This window comes from Hemitrygon akajei, chromosome 2 (genome assembly GCF_048418815.1).
Source record: "Hemitrygon akajei chromosome 2, sHemAka1.3, whole genome shotgun sequence".
In the NCBI taxonomy this organism is placed as follows: Eukaryota; Metazoa; Chordata; class Chondrichthyes; order Myliobatiformes; family Dasyatidae; genus Hemitrygon; species Hemitrygon akajei.
Window position 1 is genome coordinate 41,638,983 of NC_133125.1, and position 23,710 is coordinate 41,662,692.

General features: G+C 38.6%; 2 protein-coding genes across 12 annotated transcripts in view; one reads left to right on the forward strand and one right to left on the reverse strand.

Moving 5' to 3' along the window:
* agtpbp1 (ATP/GTP binding carboxypeptidase 1) overlaps positions 1–21,539 on the reverse strand; it is a 254,072-nt gene extending 232,533 nt beyond the window's left edge. For 3 of the 9 annotated variants that reach the window (XM_073071119.1, XM_073071137.1, XM_073071092.1), the window contains exons 1-3: positions 12,890–13,067; positions 9,946–9,991; positions 8,688–8,854 (exon numbers count right to left, since the gene is read on the reverse strand). In XM_073071119.1, the coding sequence (XP_072927220.1) occupies positions 8,688–8,838 (151 nt within the window). In that variant the 5' untranslated portion in view covers positions 8,839–8,854; positions 9,946–9,991; positions 12,890–13,067. Of the gene's footprint in view, positions 1–8,687; positions 8,855–9,945; positions 9,992–12,889; positions 13,068–21,489 lie in introns of those variants that run through there. The other 6 variants (XM_073071108.1, XM_073071098.1, XM_073071127.1 and 3 more) reach the window with 6 other exon arrangements.
* A 135-nt stretch (positions 21,540–21,674) lies between these two features.
* Positions 21,675–23,710, forward strand: part of naa35 (N-alpha-acetyltransferase 35, NatC auxiliary subunit) — a 53,451-nt gene continuing 51,415 nt past the window's right edge. Inside the window, exon 1 of one of the 3 annotated variants that reach the window (XM_073070955.1) lies at positions 21,675–21,759. Coding sequence is in view for 1 of the 3 variants with exons in the window: in XM_073070946.1 (XP_072927047.1) it covers positions 21,727–21,754 (28 nt within the window). In the remaining 2 variants the exon portion in view is untranslated. The remainder of the gene's footprint in view (positions 21,760–23,710) is intronic. The other 2 variants (XM_073070964.1, XM_073070946.1) reach the window with 2 other exon arrangements.

A 23,710-nucleotide genomic window follows, 5' to 3' on the forward strand; every position in this document is an offset into this window, starting at 1 on the left:
AATTGGAAAGCAAGGGGCAGCTTTACAAGTTAAGTGGAACACCTTTTTAGAAAAATGGTACAGGATACTGGAGGCTGCGCCCCACGTAACGTTGTTGGTAAACAAGGGATATCAATCTAAAGACTTAGGACCCTTAGTTAAGAGTGCTGAAACCGTAACAGTGTGGAGGAAAATCACGCCAGAGGTGTGGATATCAGAAGACAACAATTGCATTAAAATAATGGTAAGTGTAGATATGGTAGGGACAGTGAGAGAGGTCGAAATAACTCCCCAACCACACCTGCCCTTGCTGGGAAAGGAAAGAGGCCAGCAGAAAGATAGAAGGTTAGATGAGTTGCCGTCTATTCTGTGGTCACAGCATGACACGGACGTAGGAAAAATAAAAACAGCTAGTCCGGTGGAAATAAGGCTGAAAAGGGGAGCAATTCCACCCAGGAGACCACAATACCCTCTAAGAACAGAAGCAGAAGAGGGAATAGCATCGACAGTGCAGGGGTTGCTTGAAATAGGAGTGCTTAAAAGAACAACAGTCCATGCAATACCCCGTTGCTGCCGGTCTTAAAAGCAGATAAATCTAAGTGGAGATTGGTGCATGATTTGCGAGCGGTAAATGATGTGGTAGAGGACTGGCCAGCGGTAGTCCCCAACCCACACACGCTTTTGACTAATGTTCCACCAGAAGCAAGTTACTTTTCAGTGATTGATTTGTGTTCGGCTTTCTTCAGCATTCCTCTGGCCAACCAGTGTCAGTATCTGTTTGCATTTACTTACAGAGGTGCTCAGTATACCTATACCAGAATGCCGCAAGGGTTTAAACATTCACCACATGTTTTTAATCAGGTGCTGAAGGCAGACCTAGAGGGCATCCCATTGGAAAGTACATTGTTACAGTATGTGGATGACCTGTTAATTTGCTCCCACAGTAAGGAACAGTGTGAGCAGGACACTATAACTGTTAGAGAATCTGGCGCACAGAGGACATAAAGTATCCAAAAAGAAACTGCAATTTTGCACGCAGCAAGTGGAATACTTAGGCAGGGTAATATCCAAGGGAGTGAAGGCGATAGCACCAGATCGGATTGAGGCAATAACTAAGGCCCCAAAACCCCAGACTGTAGGGCAGATGATGACATTTTTGGGAATGGCAGGGTACAGCTCAGATTGGATAGGAGAATATGCTGAGATTGTGGCACCTTTGAGAAAGATAATGAAAGAAGCAGAACATACAAATTTGAAGAACGGCTTACAGTGGAATGGAGAGGCGGAGATAGCTTTCAATACTATTAAGCAGGAATTGCAGTCAGCATCAGCATTAGCTTTGCCTGACTACGAGAAGGTTTTTCATTTGTATGTATCCAACCGACAGGAGGGTTATGTCACAGCGGTTCTAACACAAGAGACAGGCACAGGAAAAGCAAAGCAGCCGATAGCATACTACAGTACGAGACTAGATGAGGTGGCTCAGGGGTATCCACCCTGTTATCAGGGATTGGTGGCGCTGTACTATGCATATGGAAAGGCATCATCTGTAACCCTGGACTATCCTGTGACTCTGTACACACACCACAAAGTAGCAGATTGCCAGGATAGCAGCGTATCAGATGCTATTGACATTTCCTGACATAACTATACAGAGATGCACTACCAGTAATATAGCCGATTTTGTCCCTTTGGGCTATGAAGGAGAACCCCATGATTGTGTAGGGAAGACGATGGCATTTGCCAAATTAAGAGCAGAATTTACGGTCAGAACCACTAGAGGATGCAGATAAAAAGGTTCTGTTCGTAGATGGCTCTTGTTATAGGGAAATCATGCAGGGTTCTCAGTAGTGCAGCAGGATCAATCGAGCTATAAGATTATTAGGATGGAGTCCTGTCCCCAACCGTGTTCCGCCCAACTAGCGGAAATCAAAGCCCTGACAGCTGCGTGTGAAATGATGGAAGGGGAGAAAGTAGACATCTATACTGATTCGGCATATGCTCATGGAGTATGCCATTTGTTCGGGGCAGTGTGGAAGCAGAGAGGTTTTTAAAAAAGCAGTGGAGATCCCATACAACATTGTCAGCAAATTCTAGACTTAATAAAAGCCATAATGAAACCTAAAGCATTGGCTATAGTAAAATGCCAGGCACATAAAAAGGGAAATGATGTAATGACAAAGGGAAATCAAGCTGCGGACGAGGCAGCCAGAAAAGCGGCTGGGTGTACATCAGCTGTCATTGCCCCCCAGGTAAGCCTAGCTCCAGAACCTGTGGTAGAGGACCTAATTGAAAGACAAGGTAAGGCAACTCCGGCAGAACAGACAATGTGGAGACGAAGGGTGGCCAAGCAGAACCCGGAAGGCTTGTGGAGCATGGAAGACAGTCTGTTGGTAGCGCCCACCCCTCTACTGACGATTCTGATTTCAGAAGCGCATGGGATTGACCATTGTGCAAGGGGGGAAGTGATAAAGAAAATAAAGAAGGATGGGGAGCATGGCTGACTAAAATGGCAATAACTGTCAGTATTGTATTGTTGAGCTGTGCGATTGTGCTGTGCTGTTTTCTTCCTTGTCTCAAGTCTCTTGTAGTGCGTGCTGCAACCAAACAATTTCCGATGCCCGTGGCGATTACTGAAGCAAGCTTAGTGGAGAAAGAAACACCGAAAATGTATCGTTACAGCCTACAACACCTGCAGGATGAACAAGAGCAAAACAACAGTGTGGGAGTAGATTGTAAGGGCTTCTGATTTTTTTTTCCCCTGTCTCAGGTACAAAGGGACAGGTTTTTGGCTCAGCGGCCCAGGGTAACAGGGAGAGAATACTTTGAGGTCTTGGCGCAGAAAATTATAGTTTAACCCAAGATTTGGGAATAAGTGCTTGAGTTTATTGGGGCTTTTGTGTGCGGACTCTTAGTCTTCTTTCTCTGTGTGAGACCCTATGGGTCTCAAAGGGAGGATATATTGGAGTATAAAAGTTGCATTGTTTGCTGTGTAACCAAAACTATGTAGTCAGCTTTGAGCTTGCTATTTGCTATGCATGTATCCAATTTAGTAGGAGAATGAAATTTTAAGAATGTAGAAGACTATGGTGTGTTAATGAGAGGTAGAAGAGATGTAGATTAGAACATGATTAAGTCAATGGGTAGAAACAATAGTGGCGGATGTACGTGTGATACGCAACTGTAGACCGATTGGATATGCTAATGCAACTAAACCAGGGGATTGCTATTAAAAAAATGCTATGTACAAGGATCGGTGGGCAATCGGCAACTAGCTCAATGACTGTCTCAGCTTTGATTTGCAAATTAAAGTTTAATACTTCTTGAAGAATCTTCTGCGTCTCCTGGTTGTTTGTGGGGCACGAGAAACCACGACAAACTCAAGAGATTGCCAAATAGAAGTACTAGGAGAGCCCTGGTAGTAAACAATGGGATAAAGATAATAACCAGTCATGGTGATGTAGTGTATAATATAAATAAAGAAATTTGCTCTGCATACAGTAAGAGCAATGCAGTAATTACAGGGGTAATTAATTGTACATATAGATTGGTGAAACCAGTTAGCAGATTAAATTCTTGAGCAGGTGAATTCACAAAGTGTACAAGAGATTGTTTTCTGGATCATCATGTTTCAGAATCAACAAGTTAACAGCCTAATGAATAAATAAAGCAAATTATGAAGGCGCAAGTTGAAGGTGACATTAAATGGTAACAAGCAATAGCAAACATTTAAAGAATTAAAACCTGGCTTATGACATATATATTCAAAATATTAAAACAGGTGAAAAGTTCCAATATGCCTATTGTTAAATTAGCACTAGACCTAGGGGAAGGGCCTATATACTGCTGCCAAAAATACAGTAAAGCCTGAGGAAAGAGAAAATTTCAGAACACAGTAAATGAATATTTAGATAATGATAGGAAAAAAAACACTACTCTATGATACCAGGGAACCAAAAGAAATAAAAGCAAATGAAAAATATTTTAATATGTAAAAAAGGAAAAGATTGGCTAAAGTTAATGCTGGTCTTTTATAGACTGAGATAAGGGAAATTATAATGAAGAATAAAGAAGTGACACACAAATTAACCAAATATTTGTCTCTCTTCACAGAAGATGAAGCAAAAAAATCTCCCAAAGTTGTCTATTGTAAATGAGAGGCTCAGAATGATTAACATTTGTAAAAAAATATGTACTGGTTTATCTAAAAGGGCAGAATTATGATAAATACTCAGGATCTGATGACATGCATCCCAGAGTTCTGAAAGAGGTAGCTATGAAGAAAATGAATGCACTGGTTGTCATATTTCAAAATTTCCTAAATTCTGGAATAGCACCCGCATACTGCGAAAGGGCAAAAATAATCCTATCACTTAGAAAGAAGAGAAAAAAGACCAAAAATTGTGATATCAGTAGTAAAATGATAAGCAAATAATAAGACAGGGTAACGTCAATGTTGATTATGAAAGGAAAATCATATTAAGTTTTGTTGTGAGACAGTAACTAGCAGAACAGCTAAGCAGGGCATCAGCTGCTGTCTACTTGACCTTCAAAAAACTTTTGATAAAAGTGCTAAGCAGCCTGTTTAAAAACTAGAGTTCACTGTACTGGGGTTAATATATTGCCACAGATTGAAGATTGAATAAGAGACAGAAACGAGCTGGTCATGTTTGGGTTGAAGAATGTAGCTGGTAAATGCCACAGGAATGATACTGGGCTTCTAGTGTTTACTACCTAAAGCAATAATTTGAAAAATAGGATCAAGAGTAATATACGCAGGTTATATCAGATTGTTGATACAAATCTGGGTGGCACTGTTGACTCTGAAAAGGCTGAAAGAAGCTTCGGGCGATAAATGTTACATGATCATGCATGAACACTTTAGATGCAATGTAGTTTTTTTAAAATGAGATCATCCAGTTTGGAAATAACTTTTTTTAAAAGTAGATTACTTTTGTTTAAACTGGTAGAAGACAGAGAGGTGTGCTCAAAGGAAGCTGGGTGTCCTTTTATATAAACCAAAGAAAAATTGCAAGAAAACCAAGCACCAGGAAAGCAAACATTATATTGGCCATTATTCAAGGAGGAACTAAGAACAAGAGCAGAAACATCCCATTACAATTACATTTGGTTCTGGTGAAACCACAGCTGGAATGTCATGTACACCGACAGACTCACCATTTGAGGCAGAATATAAAGTGATTCACCATAATCCATAAAATGATGATATAGGAGCATAATTAGGCTATTTGGCCCATCAAGTTTGTTCTGCCACATCATCACGGCTGATTCATTTTCCCTCTCAGACCCAATCTCCTGTCTTCTCCCCATATTTCTTCATGCCCTGACCAGTCAAGAACTTATCAACCTCATTCCTGGAATGGTTGGCTGTTTTATGAGGAAAGACTAAGCAGAATGAACACCTGAGTTGAGAACAGTAAGTCTCACTAAACATCTAAAATTTTACCAAGACTTCACAAGGTAAATGTGGAGGTAATATTTCTGCCTGGCTAAGCTGGTTAGAACCAAGGGTCACAGACTCAAGAAAAAGAATTGAATATTCAGGAATGAAATGAGAAGAATTTCTTTTACCTAGATGATAGCAATTTTTTTTTAGTGTACAGAAATTGATAGATTTTAAATATTGTAGGAATGAAGGAATACGATGCCAAGGTTAAAAAAAAATCAGCCAAACTGCAACTGCTGCTTCTGTTTTTATATAGTTATGTATATTTCTTCTTCCTGATTATATACACAGTAGAAGAGATTCTAATGAGATTTTGATGAGCTTTTCTGATTATCTTAGTCTTAGTTAATTTTAAGTCAGTCAGGTAGTTATAGTATCCTCTTTTGAGACAACAATTGAAAAGGAGAAAGAAGGGACATATTTTCAAAACAAGTCAATACAAACATATCTAATTTATGCAATTCTCCAACACTTACGGTACTCAAACATGGTTTTCATTCATTTCACCCACACACTATAGATTTTATTTTCCCCCTTAACAGAAGGAAGGGTTTTTGCTTATTTGTGTTACAGGTATACAAGATTAGCCATTAAATTGCAATTTTCATCACTTCCCTCAGGGCAAGTAGCGTGCCTGATCTGTCCCTTTTCGCTCCTCTTTTTGTCTCTGCCTACAGAGAAACATAATTGTCAACTGCCATAAACTTCAATCATTCCCCTGTGCAAACTGCATTCATTAAACTGCCATACTGTTCCTTCAAGGTGCTCTATAAATTAAGCTGTTTACTGAGAAAACAAGGTTCAAAGTACATCTATTATCAAAGTGTGTAAAAATTATACAAACTTCAGATGCGTCTTCTTACTGGCAGCCACAAAACAAGAAACCGAAAGAACCCATTTAAAAAAGACTAACAAACACCCAATGGGCAGAGAGAGGAAAAAACACAAATCGTGCAAACAATAAAAGCAAGTAACAGCATTCAGAACTATGATGAGTCCATAGACACAAAGCCCAGAGTAGCTAGAGTAGGCCCAAACCCTCAGCCTCAGTTCATCACACAGTGGAACAAATTGTCTTTTAGGAACCTATCACTTTTAGGATAGAAACAGAAATTGACCTATCATTTTGCTCATTTGTATAACCTAGTCCAACAGGTTTTTGTTCTCTTATCTTTTTGAATTTCACCTCCAATGTACACTTTCTTCGTAAGTACCTTTAGCACTCTCCGCTCATACAATCAGCACCATACACATTTTCATCACTTATTCTTCTCTCATCTCCAGTGTCACAGATATTGCCATTTTATTTTCTCCTCTGTACTACAACCATTGCAGTCTTATCACGTTACGTTTCATTCTGTGCAACATAAAGCTCATGTCATTTCTAACTTTCCTACTTATGATGAAAGGTAACTGACTGAAATATTACCTTTCTTTTTCTCTTTCCTGTACCTTACACAAATATTACTTACCCTGTTGAACAGTTACCGGTTTAATCCAGATTTTCCAGCAACTACAGTATATTATTTTGGCATTCCGCTTAGCTCTTTAGATGGATAAAACAGGTTTAATCAAATCCAATATTCCCTCAAAATGCACTGAATTCCCAGAGATATTACAACTTTAATACCACCTCCTAGTACACAGAAGGTCTTGAAATAGAAAGTCATCCATGTGTGAAAACTGATTTTGTTTGGTGTACCAAAACATTACAAATACATCAGTTTTATTCTAGACTTGGAGTTTAAAATTATATTTCAGCAGTAACATCATTGATGTTATTTCGAAAGCAATTAAATATATAACACACATACATATTATAAAATATGTAGCATACATATTATAAAAATAAGGTCACATTTTATCTGAAATTTTAACATATTCCTTCACTCCTACAAAATCTAATTGCAAGTACAGTGGATTCCAGTTAATTGGGACACTTCTGACCAGCACATTTTGGCCCAATAAAACAGCTGTCCCAATTAGCCAAAGTTTCATGGAAATGGTTAAAATTATGTAAAAATAAATAATGTATTTAAATGAAATTCAGAACAAATTAGAACACTACCAACACTGTTACAGTGCTATAACACTGTGTGTTAGTTCCTAATAGTTATCGACAGAGGAATTCATCCAGTGCATGCTTCCATGTTCTTTTGATTGGTTGTAAATGAGTAAAAATCTGTGCAGACTCCTCATACAGATAATAGACTGTCTATATACAATGCTTTTGATGATTGCCTCCTTCAACTCTTCATTTTCATTGTACCATTCAAGATGATTATCATTACCTTCAAATTCTTCATAATTCCTAACTAGTTCCTAAATGAACTAACGTAATTCCTAAATGAAATTCCTTCATTTTCACTCCCAGCCCTTTCTGGCATGAATACTTGAAACTGCAGTGAGCAAAACAGCTCTGAATTGTCTTACTGCTTATTTCTTGCCAATTATCAGTGACAAAAATCACTGTTTTTTGAACACAAGCACATGCAACTGACAAATGCTATTTAAAACTGTTCACTCTAAGGACGGCGTGGTATCTCATGACTACACAAATTGCATGTGACTTATGCAATTTATAAACTGTTTGGCAACAGTCTCCTGTCCTAATTAAGTGTCATTGTATCCCAAATAAACGTAGGGAATCCTGGCTATTTTCTAGATTAGCTGCCCCGATTAACTGATGGCCCAATGAACTGGAATTTGCTGTATTTCCAACTGTTCTAGTAGTTGGAATTTTACTTAGCACTTTGCTTATAAGCCAGTGGACCCAACCACCAGGCCGCAGACCGGTACCGGGCCACGAGGAAACAATATGATCTGGCGATATGAAACGATATGAGTCAGCTGCACCTTTCCTCATTCCCTTTCACACCTACTGTTGAACTTGAACGCACACGAGGTCATTAACCACGCAAAGTCATTACCCACGTGAGGCCATCAGTCACCTAAACATAGTGATACCCTCGCACCAGGGATCACCGGTTGGCGTCGGGTAACCGGCTGCCTTGCACGGCCAGTGAGAAGTGTGCTACTGGCCTGGAGCGCAGACAGATGGGCGCTGCCTCTAAACCTGTTTAGCACACTGAATGTTCATGGGGAACTCAGTGCTAAAATATTCACCGACGACCTAATTCGGGTTCAAGGTTTCGTAAGTAGCAGAGCAGCTACCTCGCTGCGATCTACTGAAAGTCATCCCTCGAGCCAAACTTTTGTTGGGCCGATAGATCCTACCTACCTACAGGGGGGGAGGCGGGCATGCGCCCTGTCGCACTCCTCGCTCGGTCGGTCGCTCTCTCCGGACTGCAACTGCCATGGCCCCGGCATGGGGACCTCCGGACCTTACCTTGTCCTCTCACTGGCGTGTTGCAATGATTTTTTATGTTCATGCGAGGAAAATATGCGCTGTGTGTTTAATATTAAACTTGTTAGATAAACCATTTTAGAAACGAAATTGAGTGTATTAGCCACCTATAAGTGACTTATAGTTGACTTATCACCTATACTCCAGTTGTGATTAACACCACCCCCCCCCCCAAAATCGGCCGGTCCGCAAGAATATTGTCAATATTAAACTGGTCCGCGGTGCAAAAAAGGACAGTGACCCCTGTTATAAGCGACTGGTAGTTTTTTTTATTGCACCTTCCTCTTCTGAATGAATTGCCAGTTCAGTTGGAAAGTCTGTTATACTGGGTGGGATTTTGTTGGAAAATGGCAACCATTCCACGCTAAAGTGTTGCATTTACTCCATAAGTACCAGTAGATTTGGACATAAATTCCATACATGGATAGTCTAAAGTGGTTAGTAAGTTCCTCCTGACATTTCATTACTATGGAATGCAATGGCTGAGCACAAATTCTCCAGGAACTACATTGGAACAGTTTGATTTACTTTTTTAAAAAATAGTTGAGTCGGCTTTAATGTTTTTCAGCACTTAAGAGTGTTGAGTGATTTAAATCGACACATGTAAATAATTAATGATGTTGATATATGCAACAATTGATTATATTTAATAATTGTGACAATTATAGTCAATGCCTGTAACAGCTTTGACAGTAAGCAAAACCCACAGAGCCTAGCTTAACTGCTGTCACAAATTTTGCAGCAATATTTGTTCTGATCACTGTCCCACTCGATCCCACATTTCAACCCCAACTACATAATATAGTACTGCTCAAAGTCCTGCCACCAAAATGGCCTTACTACTTCAACTAGAATAGTATTAATCAGTAAGTAAACAATGGTGGCTCCAGAAAGTCCACAAATGTCAGTAGCAAGCACAGCCTGCCAGTAACTTTCCTTCATTCACTCTACAGATGCTGCTTGCCTTCCTGTGCACTTTTTTTAAGCATAAAAATCATTTAAATTAACTTATAGCTGTTAATACATCACTGCAAAAATTGAATTTCTTAAGGAATATCTAGCAGATAACAGGAAAAAAAATTACTTATTTTTAAAAAGGTAAGTGTTGAATTTCAAAAATGCTGAATCATACCTTTAATATGCGGTGTCTTGAAAAGCAGCAGAGACTATGGCTAACCCTGAAAACAAAGAAACGGAATTAAAATTATATCTACTGAATGTAGAAACATTATGATAGCTCAAAGTACATAAAACTTTCTAAACTCAATTCAGATCAAAATTACTTTGCCATTACTTATCCATTCTATTTCTCATCTCCAAATTGGCTTTTAGGAGCATAGAAAAAAACGATGTCAATTTGGCTATCTACATAGTCCTTGATCCCTTCACTACTTTAGATGCAGACACAGTGCAACATTCAGTATTGGATGAACAGAAATTAACTCTATCATAAAGACTGTAATGTTCATCTTTATGCTTTGTCAGAAACTCCATCCCTTTAGCCACTGGCAAGTATCTTGTAGTAAATCACACTATTTGCAATAATATTGTCATATTTGAACCCAAGTTGAATTTACTACCTTATATTAATACCAGACTAAAATTGGCAATATCCATCTTCAACAGTCTCCATCCTGCCTCCAATTATTTGCTGCAGAAATTGTGACTCTTAGCTGCATTTTCACTAGGCTTTGAGGTATTACTGCAGCAATACTTTGTTCTGCTCCTGCTAAACTTGATATTAAATAAAACTCTTCTACCCTTGCCCCTACATCATTCATCATCCTTCTGTTTGTTGATCTATAAGGCTCTACGTTAAGCAATTCTACTGATTCAAAATCTTCATCCATGTTTTCAAAGTTCTCCACTGTCTTCACTCCCAATATCTCTGTAATCTTCTTCAACCTCATACCTCCAATGTACCTGCTCTCCTCCAACTCTGATCTATTGTATATCGCTAAATGGAGTACTCCACTACTGTAAATCATGCCTATAGTTGTAAAAGTCCTTTGTTCTTGAATCCTCTTTCACAACCTACCTGGCTCACTTTTTTTCCTTAAAATTCTACCCACACTTTTGGTCAACTGCCTCAATGTTGTTCCACATCATTTTTTTTGATAAAGCTTGTGACAATCAGTTCAGGGCCTTCTTACTAATGCTATACATGTTAAGAGAATGCAAGTTGTACCATTAAAGTTCTAATAAAAGCCACTGACAGACATCATTTCCACTTTTTACTTCAGATTTCCAGCAAAAGGCTCCAGTTTTTGTTTAGAACATTACTGGAGAAGCCACGCCTTTGCTTGCCCTCTTTTTGTAAACCCCAATCTCACACTCCTTCTCATGGAGTTGCAAATTATATTTAGTCTGCAGATAAATGCATAATGCCCTTAATGATTCAAATTCTGAAGGAATATTTTCCAAAAAGTACTTTATTAAAATATATGCTTAAAGCAGTAGTATCCTGGGTACCCTGCACTATTCTGTTACACAGATATTAGTATAAAAAGCAAATATCCCCAAGCACTGTATTTACAATTTATTCAATTAAAACTCTTTGGTCTTCATGCAGATACATTTTAGCTGTAATAGATATGGTAGATTTTTGTTGGTGTTCACAATTCCATTTCAAGATTGCATTCTTGCACTTACTAAAAAAAAAAATCACAAATCGCAATGAATTAAGAGTCTATGGATTTTAATTAAAAGCCAATATCACACTATCTTCACTGTAAGAAATACAGTCTGTGGGTGACAGTTAAGCTATTTGTTGACAAAAATGTATATCCACTTCTTTATGTCTTTGCACCTTTAACTGGGTAAATGGGGAGGGGAGGGAGGAAGCTCCAAAACATCATAATGCCATGGACTGAGTAACTGGTTTCTAAGCTGTACATTTTCTATGAATCCATACATTGGGAGCTTGAAACAATAGTCTGCTGAGGTTGTCTTTTTTTGAAGTGGGCAGGAAAATAATGTTTTATTTACTACATTTCACACAACAGGGTGGTTCTATGACATAGTACTTCTAATGCATGAGTGTGCAGATTTTAGCTCAAAACAGACTCAACTTCCTTATTGAAACAGCAATTTTTGCTATTTAGCTTGCTGAATACAAACCAATTGCACAAGTTAAAGCTTTCAGATTGTATAACAAATTACATTTTAAAAGTCATTATTTTATTGAAATTTCTTTACAATCAGTGCATTAAGGTTTTCTCTGTTAAAGACATCGTCTGCGAGAACAACCCATTGCCAAAGGAATTCTCATTCTTTCCTACAAATTCAATATTTATTTAGTTTTTAACAATAGGAAACACGCAATTTTCTGATTTATTAGCTTTTAATAAATCATAGAACCATTCTTAATTCCAGGTCTTCAGTTATTGAGGGAAACAAAATCCTGACTGCCTGTTCAAATGGCTACAACACCCACTGCAATAAATTCAAGGAAGTTCGGTCTTCAGACATTTTTTGCAGACCACCTTATTCTTATATGCACATTACACTCGCTTGCAATCCCCAGGGTGGAAAAACTCCAACTGCGCTCTCCCCGCAGTGCGATCCGCAATGGTATACGATAAGGAAATATTTTGACAAATGTGAAACTAGTCTTTGGTTTATATTGCATGTCATTTATCTCCAATGTTTAGGAAGTATGCTTCTGCTATTGAAATGACTAATAAATTGCCGTTCGCGTTGATTCCGGGTTTGCTATGACATTACAATGAAGCTCAGACAAGTGAACGGACACTACTCCAAAGGAAAATGAGGCCTGCCACTGACCTCCAGTCAGCATATTTTTAAAATCATTGCCCAGCATTATGTAGAGGGATATTGATTTTACCGGGAGTATATAACACTAAGATGGTCATTCAAAAATCAGTCCATGCAAACATTTGAGTTCTAATCAAGGAGCTTCCAGCTGATCTTATCTAACTCAACCTTATTCTCTTCTTGCATTTATCTATGTTATCTTTTAATGCACCTGCATTATTTGTCAAGTTCTGACAGACATCAATAATTGTTAAAGCAATCGCAAAGGCTACTAGAATTCGGTTAAGTACATCCCTTACCGTACATTAAAAGAAAAGGTTGCTGCCGTCTTCCTGCCGTGCGTTACTGTACCAGAATGTATGCGACGGAACGCCGCTGTTTTGATACAAACGCCTCCTAGCGCGGATCTACTTAAACGTCATCTCGCATCTGCGTCAACATCCTCCCAGCAGTGAAGCCCTCCGTCCCCCGAAAAATCCTTTCTGTGTAGAGCGAGGATACTATTGGTATTACACATTGTCTTGACCAACCTGTTCTGGATATTGGATGATTTTGGTCTGGCTCCTTTTTGAAGAAAATCTGAAATTCCACTCTTCGTATTTCTAGTGTGTGTGTGTGTGTGTGTGTGTGTGTGTGTGTGTGTGTGTGTGTGTGTGTGTGTGTGTGTGTGTGTGTGTGTGTGTGTGTGTGTGTGTGTGTGTGTGTGTGAGTGTGAGTGTGAGTGTGTGTGTGAGTGAGTGAGTGTGTGTGTATATATATATATATAATATATTTTTTTTTTTTTGTAAACTTAATATGCTTAAGTTCCAAAGCTCTTAGCTGCTTTGGGGCGACAGGACGCTCCAATAGGTTATATAGTCATTACCATCACCAAGCTAGGCAATCCCTGGTCATGTCTGACCGTTAAAGGAATCTGGTTAATTTCTCTTCGATATTAATTAAATCAAAAGTTTCATGATCTCTAATAATCTAGTAGTGTTTTCTTGTTTTTAAAATGGATATTGCATTTTACAAATTGCAGCATTTGCAAGAATTTGGAGCATTTATTGCCTGTTCCAGTTTACTCCAAGAACATCTTTAACAGATGTCGCAGAACAACCGGGGGTCCCGGTTCCACAAACATAAACTCGCCTTTCATTCAGAATGACTGAGCAGAAATTCAGTTTATTAAATATTAGCATTGTATTTGCTCTTTGCCACAAACTCCATTTCCCACATATAATCTTCACCACTCATCTTGGTAATCTCCAAGCTTAAGTTGCCAGATAAGACACAAAATCTTTTTCCTTCATTATTGCTAGTCAAAATCCTGAAATTCCTAACAAAATTTTATGCCAAGAAAGCATTCATCAGAAAAACTGCAACAATGTAAGGATCACCATCATTTTCTTAAAGACAACAAAGGGAAGGTAGCTGATACTCTCATCCCCCAACTAACCTTTCTAAAAATAGAATCACATTGACAGATGAATTTACCCGAGTCATTGGTTGCTCAACTACTATAAATGACAATAAAACAGTTGTGACAACTCTCAATTGAATTTGAATTTTGACCTCCTACATTGTCCGTAAACCATTTGCACATTTTCTTCATGACCATCTGGGTTTCTATTTGATGATCTAAGTTCCTCTTGTATCCCAAAGATGAGGTTGAAAATTAATTGACTGATATAACTTAACCTTTAGTGTAAGGAGGTGTTAATAAAAATCACAAAAAGGAGATGATGAATATGTGAGACAGAATGGATTGCAGGAAGAAGGCAAAAGGGACTGCTCTGGGATTGCTCTGCTGGGAGCCAGCATGGCAATAATGGACTGACTGGACTCCTCTGAGTTATAAGTATATGGGAAAATATTTGCACCTGGAAGAGTAGCTTTGAAGCGAACTTAGATACTTTCAAACTCTTCCAAATCTGCCATGCTCTTAAAACTTAGCACCCATTGGAAAGTTGCACTCCCTGCATTTTTTTAAAAAAGATTCAATTAGCAAAGTCTTTCTCAAATACAAAAAAGCAATGTAGTAGTTTGAAATGTAACAATTCAGGCTTTTGAACCTTCACTATTTTTGAATTTTGGACTCAAAATTCATGACAGTGGTTGTTTGGTAATTAAGATGTGGAAGAGATGCAGGACTAGGTTATTAAACCCAGAGTCCTTGATCGCCTATTCAATAAGATCATTGCTGACCTGATGTTGGCACTTGCTCCATGTCTGATCCAGATCATCTTCAACCTTGCAAAAAAATTTTTTGCCTTGGTCTTAAAATTCACATTCATCTAGGGTAGAGAATTCCAAAGAGTCACAGCCATCCTCATCTCACTCTTAGATGGGTGAGTGCTTATTCTGAAATTGTACCTCTTGATAGGGTAAAATTCACAACATTTACCTTATCAATTCCTTATCAGAGCACCTTCTACTCTTCTAAACGAGAGTAACTATAGGTCAAAAAGACAACTCCTTCATCCCAGAAAGAACCTAGTAAACCTTTTGTGAGCACTTTCCAGTGAAAGTATACACATCTCACTGTTTGGAGAAACACTTGCCTGCTTTGATACTCTGTCCCACTGAAATAAACACCAACTTTCCATTTGCATTCCCAATTACTTGTACTTGTACATCAATTTTCTGTGCATCATGTATGGGCATACCCAGACACTTTCATGCATAAAGATTCTGTAATCTCTCTCCGAGTATACAATATCTGCTTTTGTATTCTTCCTTCAGGGTGGTTAACATCAAGGTGGCAAATATGCCAATTATTTACCCAATTGCTTAACCTACTTAGCAATTTTTGCTTAGTTTATAAAACTATGAATTCTTTCCATTGATAGTGCCTTTGTTCAGGTCTAAAATCTGTTAATATCAGCAAAACAAGTTTAAAGATTTTTTAAAGATTTATATGTGACCTAAGTTGGAAGCTGATCTTAGAGTCAATCAGACAGTCTCATTCAACCTCCAACAGTTACCAGGATGAGACGTGAAGATTATGTGTGGAAAATGGGGCTTGTGGCAAAAGCAAATGCAATGCTAATATTTAATGAATTTCTGCTCATCCATTCAGAATGAAAGGGAAGTAGTGCAACAATTTAGAAACAACTGAGAGACGAGTTAGAATTGAATGTGGCTTTTGGCTGATATGTTCAAACAACAATGTGTAAATATGAAACAGGAAGGCTGCTACAAGAGTTAACAGTGCAATGGATTTGGATAGATAATCATGAAATTTTCTGGACAGCAGCCAACAGCTTTTTGAGGACAGAGTAGTTGAAAGCTACAGATTGAGAAAGACTTCCAGGTCCAGGAAGTGAAAGTTACTTCTCAATAATAAAGTTCAAAGTAAAATAATTTTTAAGGGAGAAATTTAATAATAGCTCTGTTCTACATCAAGATTTGAATTCCCAACTCTAATTAATACTTATATTGGAGGTTTGACCACAAAGTAGTTTACTTATTTTAATTTTTTTTGCAAAATGCATACTACTGTGCTGATCAGTTTTTTTTAATAATAAAATTATCACATTATTGTGCCACATTGAATGCTACTGTTGGTATTTTAGCAAATATTTATTATGTTGCTCCTGCAAAGAGTTCTTGAAATTTGACTAAAATTCACAGTTTTGTATATTTAAGACTCATTGCAATAACAGATTCCCTTCCTTTTGTTATTTTCTTTCTGACTTAGTATTCTCTTTCCAAAATTCTCTTGCTAAACTACGTGAAATAAACAAGCATCACATTTGGTTAATTTGTAACAATACAAACAAGATCTCACTGTTCCATGGCCTAAGGAGATCGAACTGTACGAAGTCACACAACAGATCAAAATGGACTGTTGAAAACATGCTTAGCTAAGAGACTATGTACTTTACAAGCACAAGTACACTTGCATTGCCACAGGGCTATGGGTGAAGCCGCACCCGGGTCCCACAATGCTTGGCAGCTGAATGGACTGTATTGGCACTTTGGCAGCAAAATGGATTATAATCATGTAAAAAGTCAAGTATAAAATACAATTTATCTGCAAAATTATAATAATGCCTTTCCAAATGGACACAATAAGCAAAATTATCTCTTCTAATCTCCTCCTGCATGGGAAGGTGGTAAAGAAGGTTCAGTCGCTTGGCATTCAGGGTGAAGTAGGAAATTGGATTTGACATTAGCTTTACGGGAGAAGCTAGAGAGTGGTAGTAAATAGTTGCCTCTCTAACTGGAAAGTGATATGCCGCAGGGATTGGTTTTGGGTCATTGTTGTTTGTTACCAATATCAACAATCAGGATGATATTGTGATATTTGAGGATCTGAGCTATAGGGAAAGATTGAATAGTTAAGACTTTGTTCCTTGGAGTGTAGAAGAATCATGAGTGGTATAGATAGGGTTAATGCCAACAGGCTTTTGTCACAGAGGTTGGGTGAGACTAGAACTAGAGGTCACGGCTTAAGGGGGGAAAACGTGAAATGTTTAAGGGGAACATGAAGGGAAAGCTCTTCACTCAGAGGGAGGCCGGAGTGTGGAATGAGCTGCCAGCAGATGTGGCAGAATGCATGTTTGATTTCAACTTTTAGAAGAAGGTTGGATAAGTATATGGACAGAAAGGGAATTGAGGGCTATGGTCCAGGTGTAGGTCAATGGGACAAGGCTTGGTATAGACTGGAATGGGCGATGGGCCTGGGGTTTTTTGTGCTGTAGTGCTGTATGACTCTAATCAATCCATTTCCATTCTTCTGTTTCTCAGGTGTATTATTTTTATTATTTTAAACACACCTATGGTTACAGAAGTCGATGAACACACAAAAATGAAATCCACCCTCCTTTCCTAATGGATCAAAGCAGAATTCTGAACCAAAATTCACTATTTTGCTTTCTCTTTTGCACTATTCATATATTTTATATATTTCTTATTGTAATTTATAGTAATTTTTAGGTATTGCACTGTATTGCTGCTGTAAAACAAGTTTGCTACTGCTACATGAGGCGGGTTAAGCTTGAGTTGCAGGGGGGCGGGAACCAGAGTGCAAGAACAGATAGCTGAGTGGTTATGGACAAATATGTTGTTAACCTACATACAAAGTCAGGGATCAAAAGGTTGAGTATGGTAGGACTAATGTTCTAAGCTGCATATATTTCAATGCAAGGAGAACTGTAGGTAAGACCGATGCGGTGAGGACATGGGTCACCATGTGGAATTATGACATTGTAGTCATTAGTGAGAACTGGTTGCAGAAGGGACAAGAATGGCAGCTCAGTGTTCCAGGGTTCCATTGTTAGACATAACAGAGCGAGAGGGATTAAAGGGGAAGTAGTGGCATTACTAGACAGGGAAAATGTCAAGGGAGTTCTCAGTCAGGATAGACTGGAGAGTTCATCTAGGGAAACTTTATAGGTAGAACTGAAGAATAAGAAAGGAATGATCATGTTAATTGCATTATATTATAGATCACACAACAGTCTGCAGGATTCAGAGGAGCAAATCTGTAGAGAGGTTGCAGACTACTGCAAGAAACATAACGTTGTGATAGTAAGTGATTTAAACTTCCAACATATTGACTGGGACTCCCATACTATAAAAGTGCTAGATGGGAAAGAGTTTGTCAGATGTGTTCAGGGAAGTTTCCTTTGTCACTGCATGGAGGTCCCAACTAGAGAGAATGCAATACTAGATCTCCTATTAGGGAATGAGACAAGGCAGATGACAGAAGTTTATGTAGGGGAACACTTTTTATCTAGTGATCATAATGCTATCAGTTTCAAGATAGTTATTGAAAAAGATAGGACTGGTCCTCAGGTTGAGATTCTGAATTGGGGAAAGACCAATTTGATGCCATCGAAAAAGACCTAGCAAAGGTATATTTGGTAAGTGGGATACCTTCCAAAATTAAATTTTGAGAGCACAGAGTTTGCACATTCCTGTCAGAATAAAAGGCAAGGATAACATGTTTATGAAACCTTGGCTTTCAAGAGATATTGAGGCCCTGGTTAAAAAGGAGGTGCATAGCAGGTATATGCAGGCAGGAAAAAATGAGATACTTGAGTAGTAAGTAGTAGCAAGAGAACACTTAAGAATGAACTCAGGAGGGCTAAAAGAAGACAGGAGGTTGATCTAGCAGACAAGCTGAAGAAGAATCCTAAGGGCTTCTACAGATATATTAAGAGCAAAAGGTTAGCAAAGGACAAAACCTTCTAATGGACCAAAGGTTAGAGTGGTAATCTATGCATGGAGCCAAAAGAGATGGGAGAGAGGTTAAATGGATTTTTTGCATCTGTATTTACTCTGGAGATGGACATAAAGTCTATTGAAGTGAGATAATGCACCTTATACAGATTACAGCAGAGGAGTGCGTGCTGTCTTGAATCAAATTAGGGTTGATAAATCTCTGGTGCTGTCAGTGTTTCCGCAAACCCAGAGAGACTAGTCCAGAAATTGCAAGGGCCCTAGCATGGATACTTAAAAACATCCTCAGCCATGGTAAGGTGCTAGCGGATGGGAGGATAGCTAATGTTGTTCCATTGTTTAAAAAAGCCTCTAAGAATAAGCCGGGAAATTATAGACCAGTGAGCCTGACATCAGGGAGGAAATTTAATGGAAGGTATTCTAAGGGACTAAATGTATAAGTATTTGGATAGACAGTGACTGATGGGGATCGTCAATGTGGCTTTATGTGTGATAGGTTGTGTCTAGCTGGTCTTATAGTTTTAAGAAAGTTACTTGGAAAGTTGTCGAAGGCAAGACAGTGGATGTTAATCTACATGGACTTTAGGCAAGGCTTTTGACAAGGTCCCACATTGGATTCGTGGAAGAAGCCAGAGAATGATTGTAGGTGGTTGCTTCTCTGACTGGAGGCCTGTGACTAGTGGTGTGCCGCAGAGACTGGTGCTGGGTTTGTTGTTGCTGGTTATCTATATCAACAATCTGGATGATAATGTGGTAAACTGGATCAGCAGATTTACAAATGACACCAAGTTTTGGGGGTGTGGTGGACTGCAAGGTAGACTATCAAGGCTTACAGTAGGATCTGGACCAACTGGTGAAATAAAATGGCTGACGGAATTTATTACAATTTATTGTGAGATGTTGCACTTTGGGAGGACTAACCATGGTAGGACTTACACGGTGAGCGGCAGAGCATTGAGGTGCGTGGTAGAAGAAAGGGATCTGGAAATACAGATCCATAGTTCCTTGAAAGTGGCATCATAGGGTGGTAAAGAAAGCTTTTGGGACATTAGCCTTCATAAATCAATGCACTGAGTACAGGATTTGGGGTGTTATGTTGAAATTGTACATTTATGAGCAATAATTTGGAGTTTGTGTCCAGTTTTGGTCAACAGAAAAGTTGTAAATAGAAACAGAACAGTTGTAAATAAGATTGAAAGTGTAGAGAACTTACAGGATGTTTCCGGGTCTTGGTGACCTGATTTATAGGAAAAGGTTGAATGGGTTAGGACTTTATTCCTCAGAATGCAGAAGACTGAGGGGAGATTTGGTAGAGGTATACAAAATTATGAGTAGTATAGGATAAATGCAAGCAGGCTTTTTCCAGATACTGAATGAAACTGAACTCTAGGCTTAGGTCAAGGCTTAAGTGTGAAAGGTGAAATGTTTAAGGGGAACATGAGGGGGAACTTATTCACTCAGAGTGTGAATGAGCTGCTAGCACAAGTGGTGGATGCAGGAGATAGGTACATGGATGTGAGGGGTATGGTCCGGGTGCAGGTCGATGGGACTAGGCAGATTAATAGTTCTTCATGCACTAGGTGGGGTGAAGGTCCTCTTTCTGTGCTGGAGTGTTCTACAACTCTAAATTCCATGACATATGACAATGATGGTAAAACTGATACAAATTCTGAAGTTACGAAGCTACCACTTCATACTTCGAGGACTTGGAGAGAATGAGCAATTCCTGGGTGTTAATATCTCTGAGGACCTAACCTGAGTACAATATATTGATGCAGCTATAAAGAAGGCAAGACAGTGGCAATATTTCATTGAGAGTTTGAGATTTGGTTTGTCAACTAAAACACTTCTACAAATCTTTCTCCGTGTAGAGCATTCTGATTGGTTGCATCACAGTCTGGTATGGGGGATGGGGATGGGGTGGGGTGGGAGATGGGGATGGGGTGGGGTGGGGTGGGGGGTTCTCCTGCACAAGATTGAAGTAAGTTGCAGAAAAACTTGTAAAATGAGTCAGCTCCATCATAGGTACTAGCCATCTTCAGGACAGTGTCGCATATCATTAAGGATCCCCACCACCCACGACATGCCCTTTTCTCATTGTTCGTTAGGAAGGAGGTACAGAAGCCTGAAGGCACACACTAAACAATTCAGGAGCAGCCTCTTGCCTCTGCCATCCGATTTCTAAACGGACATCGAACCCATGAACACTATCTCACTGCGTTTTATTTGTTTTTTTTTTTACTACTTTTAATTAAACAATTTAATATATATAGTAATTATTTTTTCTTTATATTTATCATGCATTTCATTGAACTGCTGACGTAAAGTTAACGAATTTCATGACATATACCGGTGATATTAAACCTGGTTCTGATTCTTCAGAATACCGGCTACTTCTTGAAATTGCTGCATAGTCCTTGAGTTGTACGAATAATATTATTTTAAAACTTTATGTGCAAATACCAATAGCAAAGCAGCATAGAAGGCTAGAGTATCTCAACAGTGAGACACAATAACTTCCAGCGGTAAGTTCTCGTTACTCTGTAAACCACAAGCCGTTGCCGTTGTTACCGCAAGTTTCAATAGCACTTTTAGACACCAACAAGTTATTAAAACGCTATTTATTTTTCTTTCAGACTTATACCAATGAATATTTAATCTCTACAAAATATATTCCATCAATTCCCAAAATAAGGAAGGCTTAAATCGAATATATACATTAACCAACCTCATACTCGCTCAACAGCAACAACTTCCGTTGCTACAGGAAAACGGCAGAGCTCGCGATAAATGCTGACAATTACCTGCGATGATATAGCCTGATGGGATTTGCTGTTCTCGTAAGGCTTGCCCAGGTTTGACAATAGGGGCCGGCGCTTATAACAAGACTACAATTCCCTGCGAACAGAGTGAGCCTTGTCGATTGGGAGTAGGTTGACCTCAACATGGTTTTAGCTGATTGTACATGCTGATGAACTCAAAGCAGCTTCTCTGTAAGGTAAATTCAATTTAAATGGGTGTTATTGGTGTACGATTTGAAATTATTCGGCCACATCTCCCGAGTGAAACCTCTTCTGCATAGACATTTAGCTGGCTTCTGACATTTTAATCGACCTTTAACTTTATACCTAGGCCTATGTGGTGGAGTAGTGATGACATGAATGTGCTTTAATTTATAAAATATCCTACTTTATAAATTACCACCAGGTAAAAGGAAGAAAATATACATTCTGCAATAGAAAATGGTTCAGTTTAATGTTTAATTATAAACAATTTGTTGCTATAAATTTCAGTTAATTTTCAAATTTAGTATGACTGACTGCCCATTATTTATGAGCACGAGCCACAGTTTTATTAAAAATTGATTTTTGGATTAATGTAGCAGTAAGTGTTTAAGTAGGAGCAGTGACCCTGCTCCCTATTCAGCAAAAAGGCACCATCCATCATTAAAGACCCCCCCCCCCCCCCCCCCCCATCACCACCATCCTTCTCATTCCTACTATCAGAGAGCAGGTACAGGAGCCTGAAGTTCCAGATTTTTAGGAACACCACCTTCCCTCCACCATAAGATGTCTGAATGGACAATGAGTCTATGAAGACTGCCTCACTATTTTTTTAAATCTCTGGTTTAATGTTTATATATATATTTGTTACTATAATTTGTACTATATTCTGTGTATTGCATTGTACTTCTGCCATAAAACAACAATATCACAGCATATGTCAATAATAATAAACCTGATTCTGAAATCTTGGCTGAATGTCAGCCTTAGATCTTTGCCCTATACCCCTATCCCTTGATTCCTCTAACACAGGGGTTACCAACCATTTTTATGCTATGGATCGCGACCATTAACTGAGGGGTCCATGACCCTTGGTGGGGAACCCCAGCTCTAACATTAAGAAATCCTTTCATTCAACTCTGAAATCTATTTGCTCTATTATGAATGCAACCATAGACTTATTCTCTTCTCTTCTCATTTCAGTCTGTTAAATGGTTTAATCCTTATTTTGAGTTTGTAATACTCCACTCTTCCTCTCCTCTCCCTCTAGACTCTTCAGATAAGAGTAATATGGTCCAATACCTGCCCTATCAAGCCTTAGGGGAATTTTATATTTTTCAATGACTCTGCCTTTTTCTTCTAAACGTTCAAAGTATAAGAACCTCGACAATGCAGTCTGTATTGTTCCCTTCCCAGTCATGAATTAGGTGGCTTTTCACTGTTCCCCCTTTGTGTAAAGTGACCAAATTTGTACTCAATAATTCAGGTGTGGTTATACCAAAGATGAGTATAATTCCAATGAGATGTATCTTATATCATAGAAGTTAGGTCATTATCATAACTTTGCACAGAAACTACACTGTGTCTATTACATCTCTTTTGAAAATATCAAATCATTTGTGAATGATTTGTGAATAAATCATGATGTATAATATTGTAGATTTTAAATGTAGAATTTTATAAGATTGATAATTCCAGTCACAGAGAAACAAAATGCTATTGGAAATAGGATATACCCATAACTATTGAGAAGAGTTAAAGATTGAATATAAAGCCAATAAGGATTTATATTTTTCTAAAAAGTAATGGATGACAGTATGTAAGGGGGGGGGGGGAAGACAAGATTGGGAGAAGCAGTCATGAGTCATTTTTGTAGAATTCTGGTGTTGTTCTCCTTCTCCCTTGTGAATGTGCTTGGAGTACCTGCCATTAGAGCCTCACTTGGTTTCACTGGGCAAATATGTGAATATAGGAAGTGTGTACTTGCACACAAAGGGTTAGCTAAGCAGTACGATTTCCAATGAGGTGTCATGGGGTCAGGGCTTTGGTGAGAACACATCTAAGTAGTCTGTGCATTCTTGTTCTTAAGACCATAAGACATAGAAGCAGAATTAGGCCATTTGGCCAATGGAGTCTACTCTCCGATTTAATCATGGCTGATCCTTT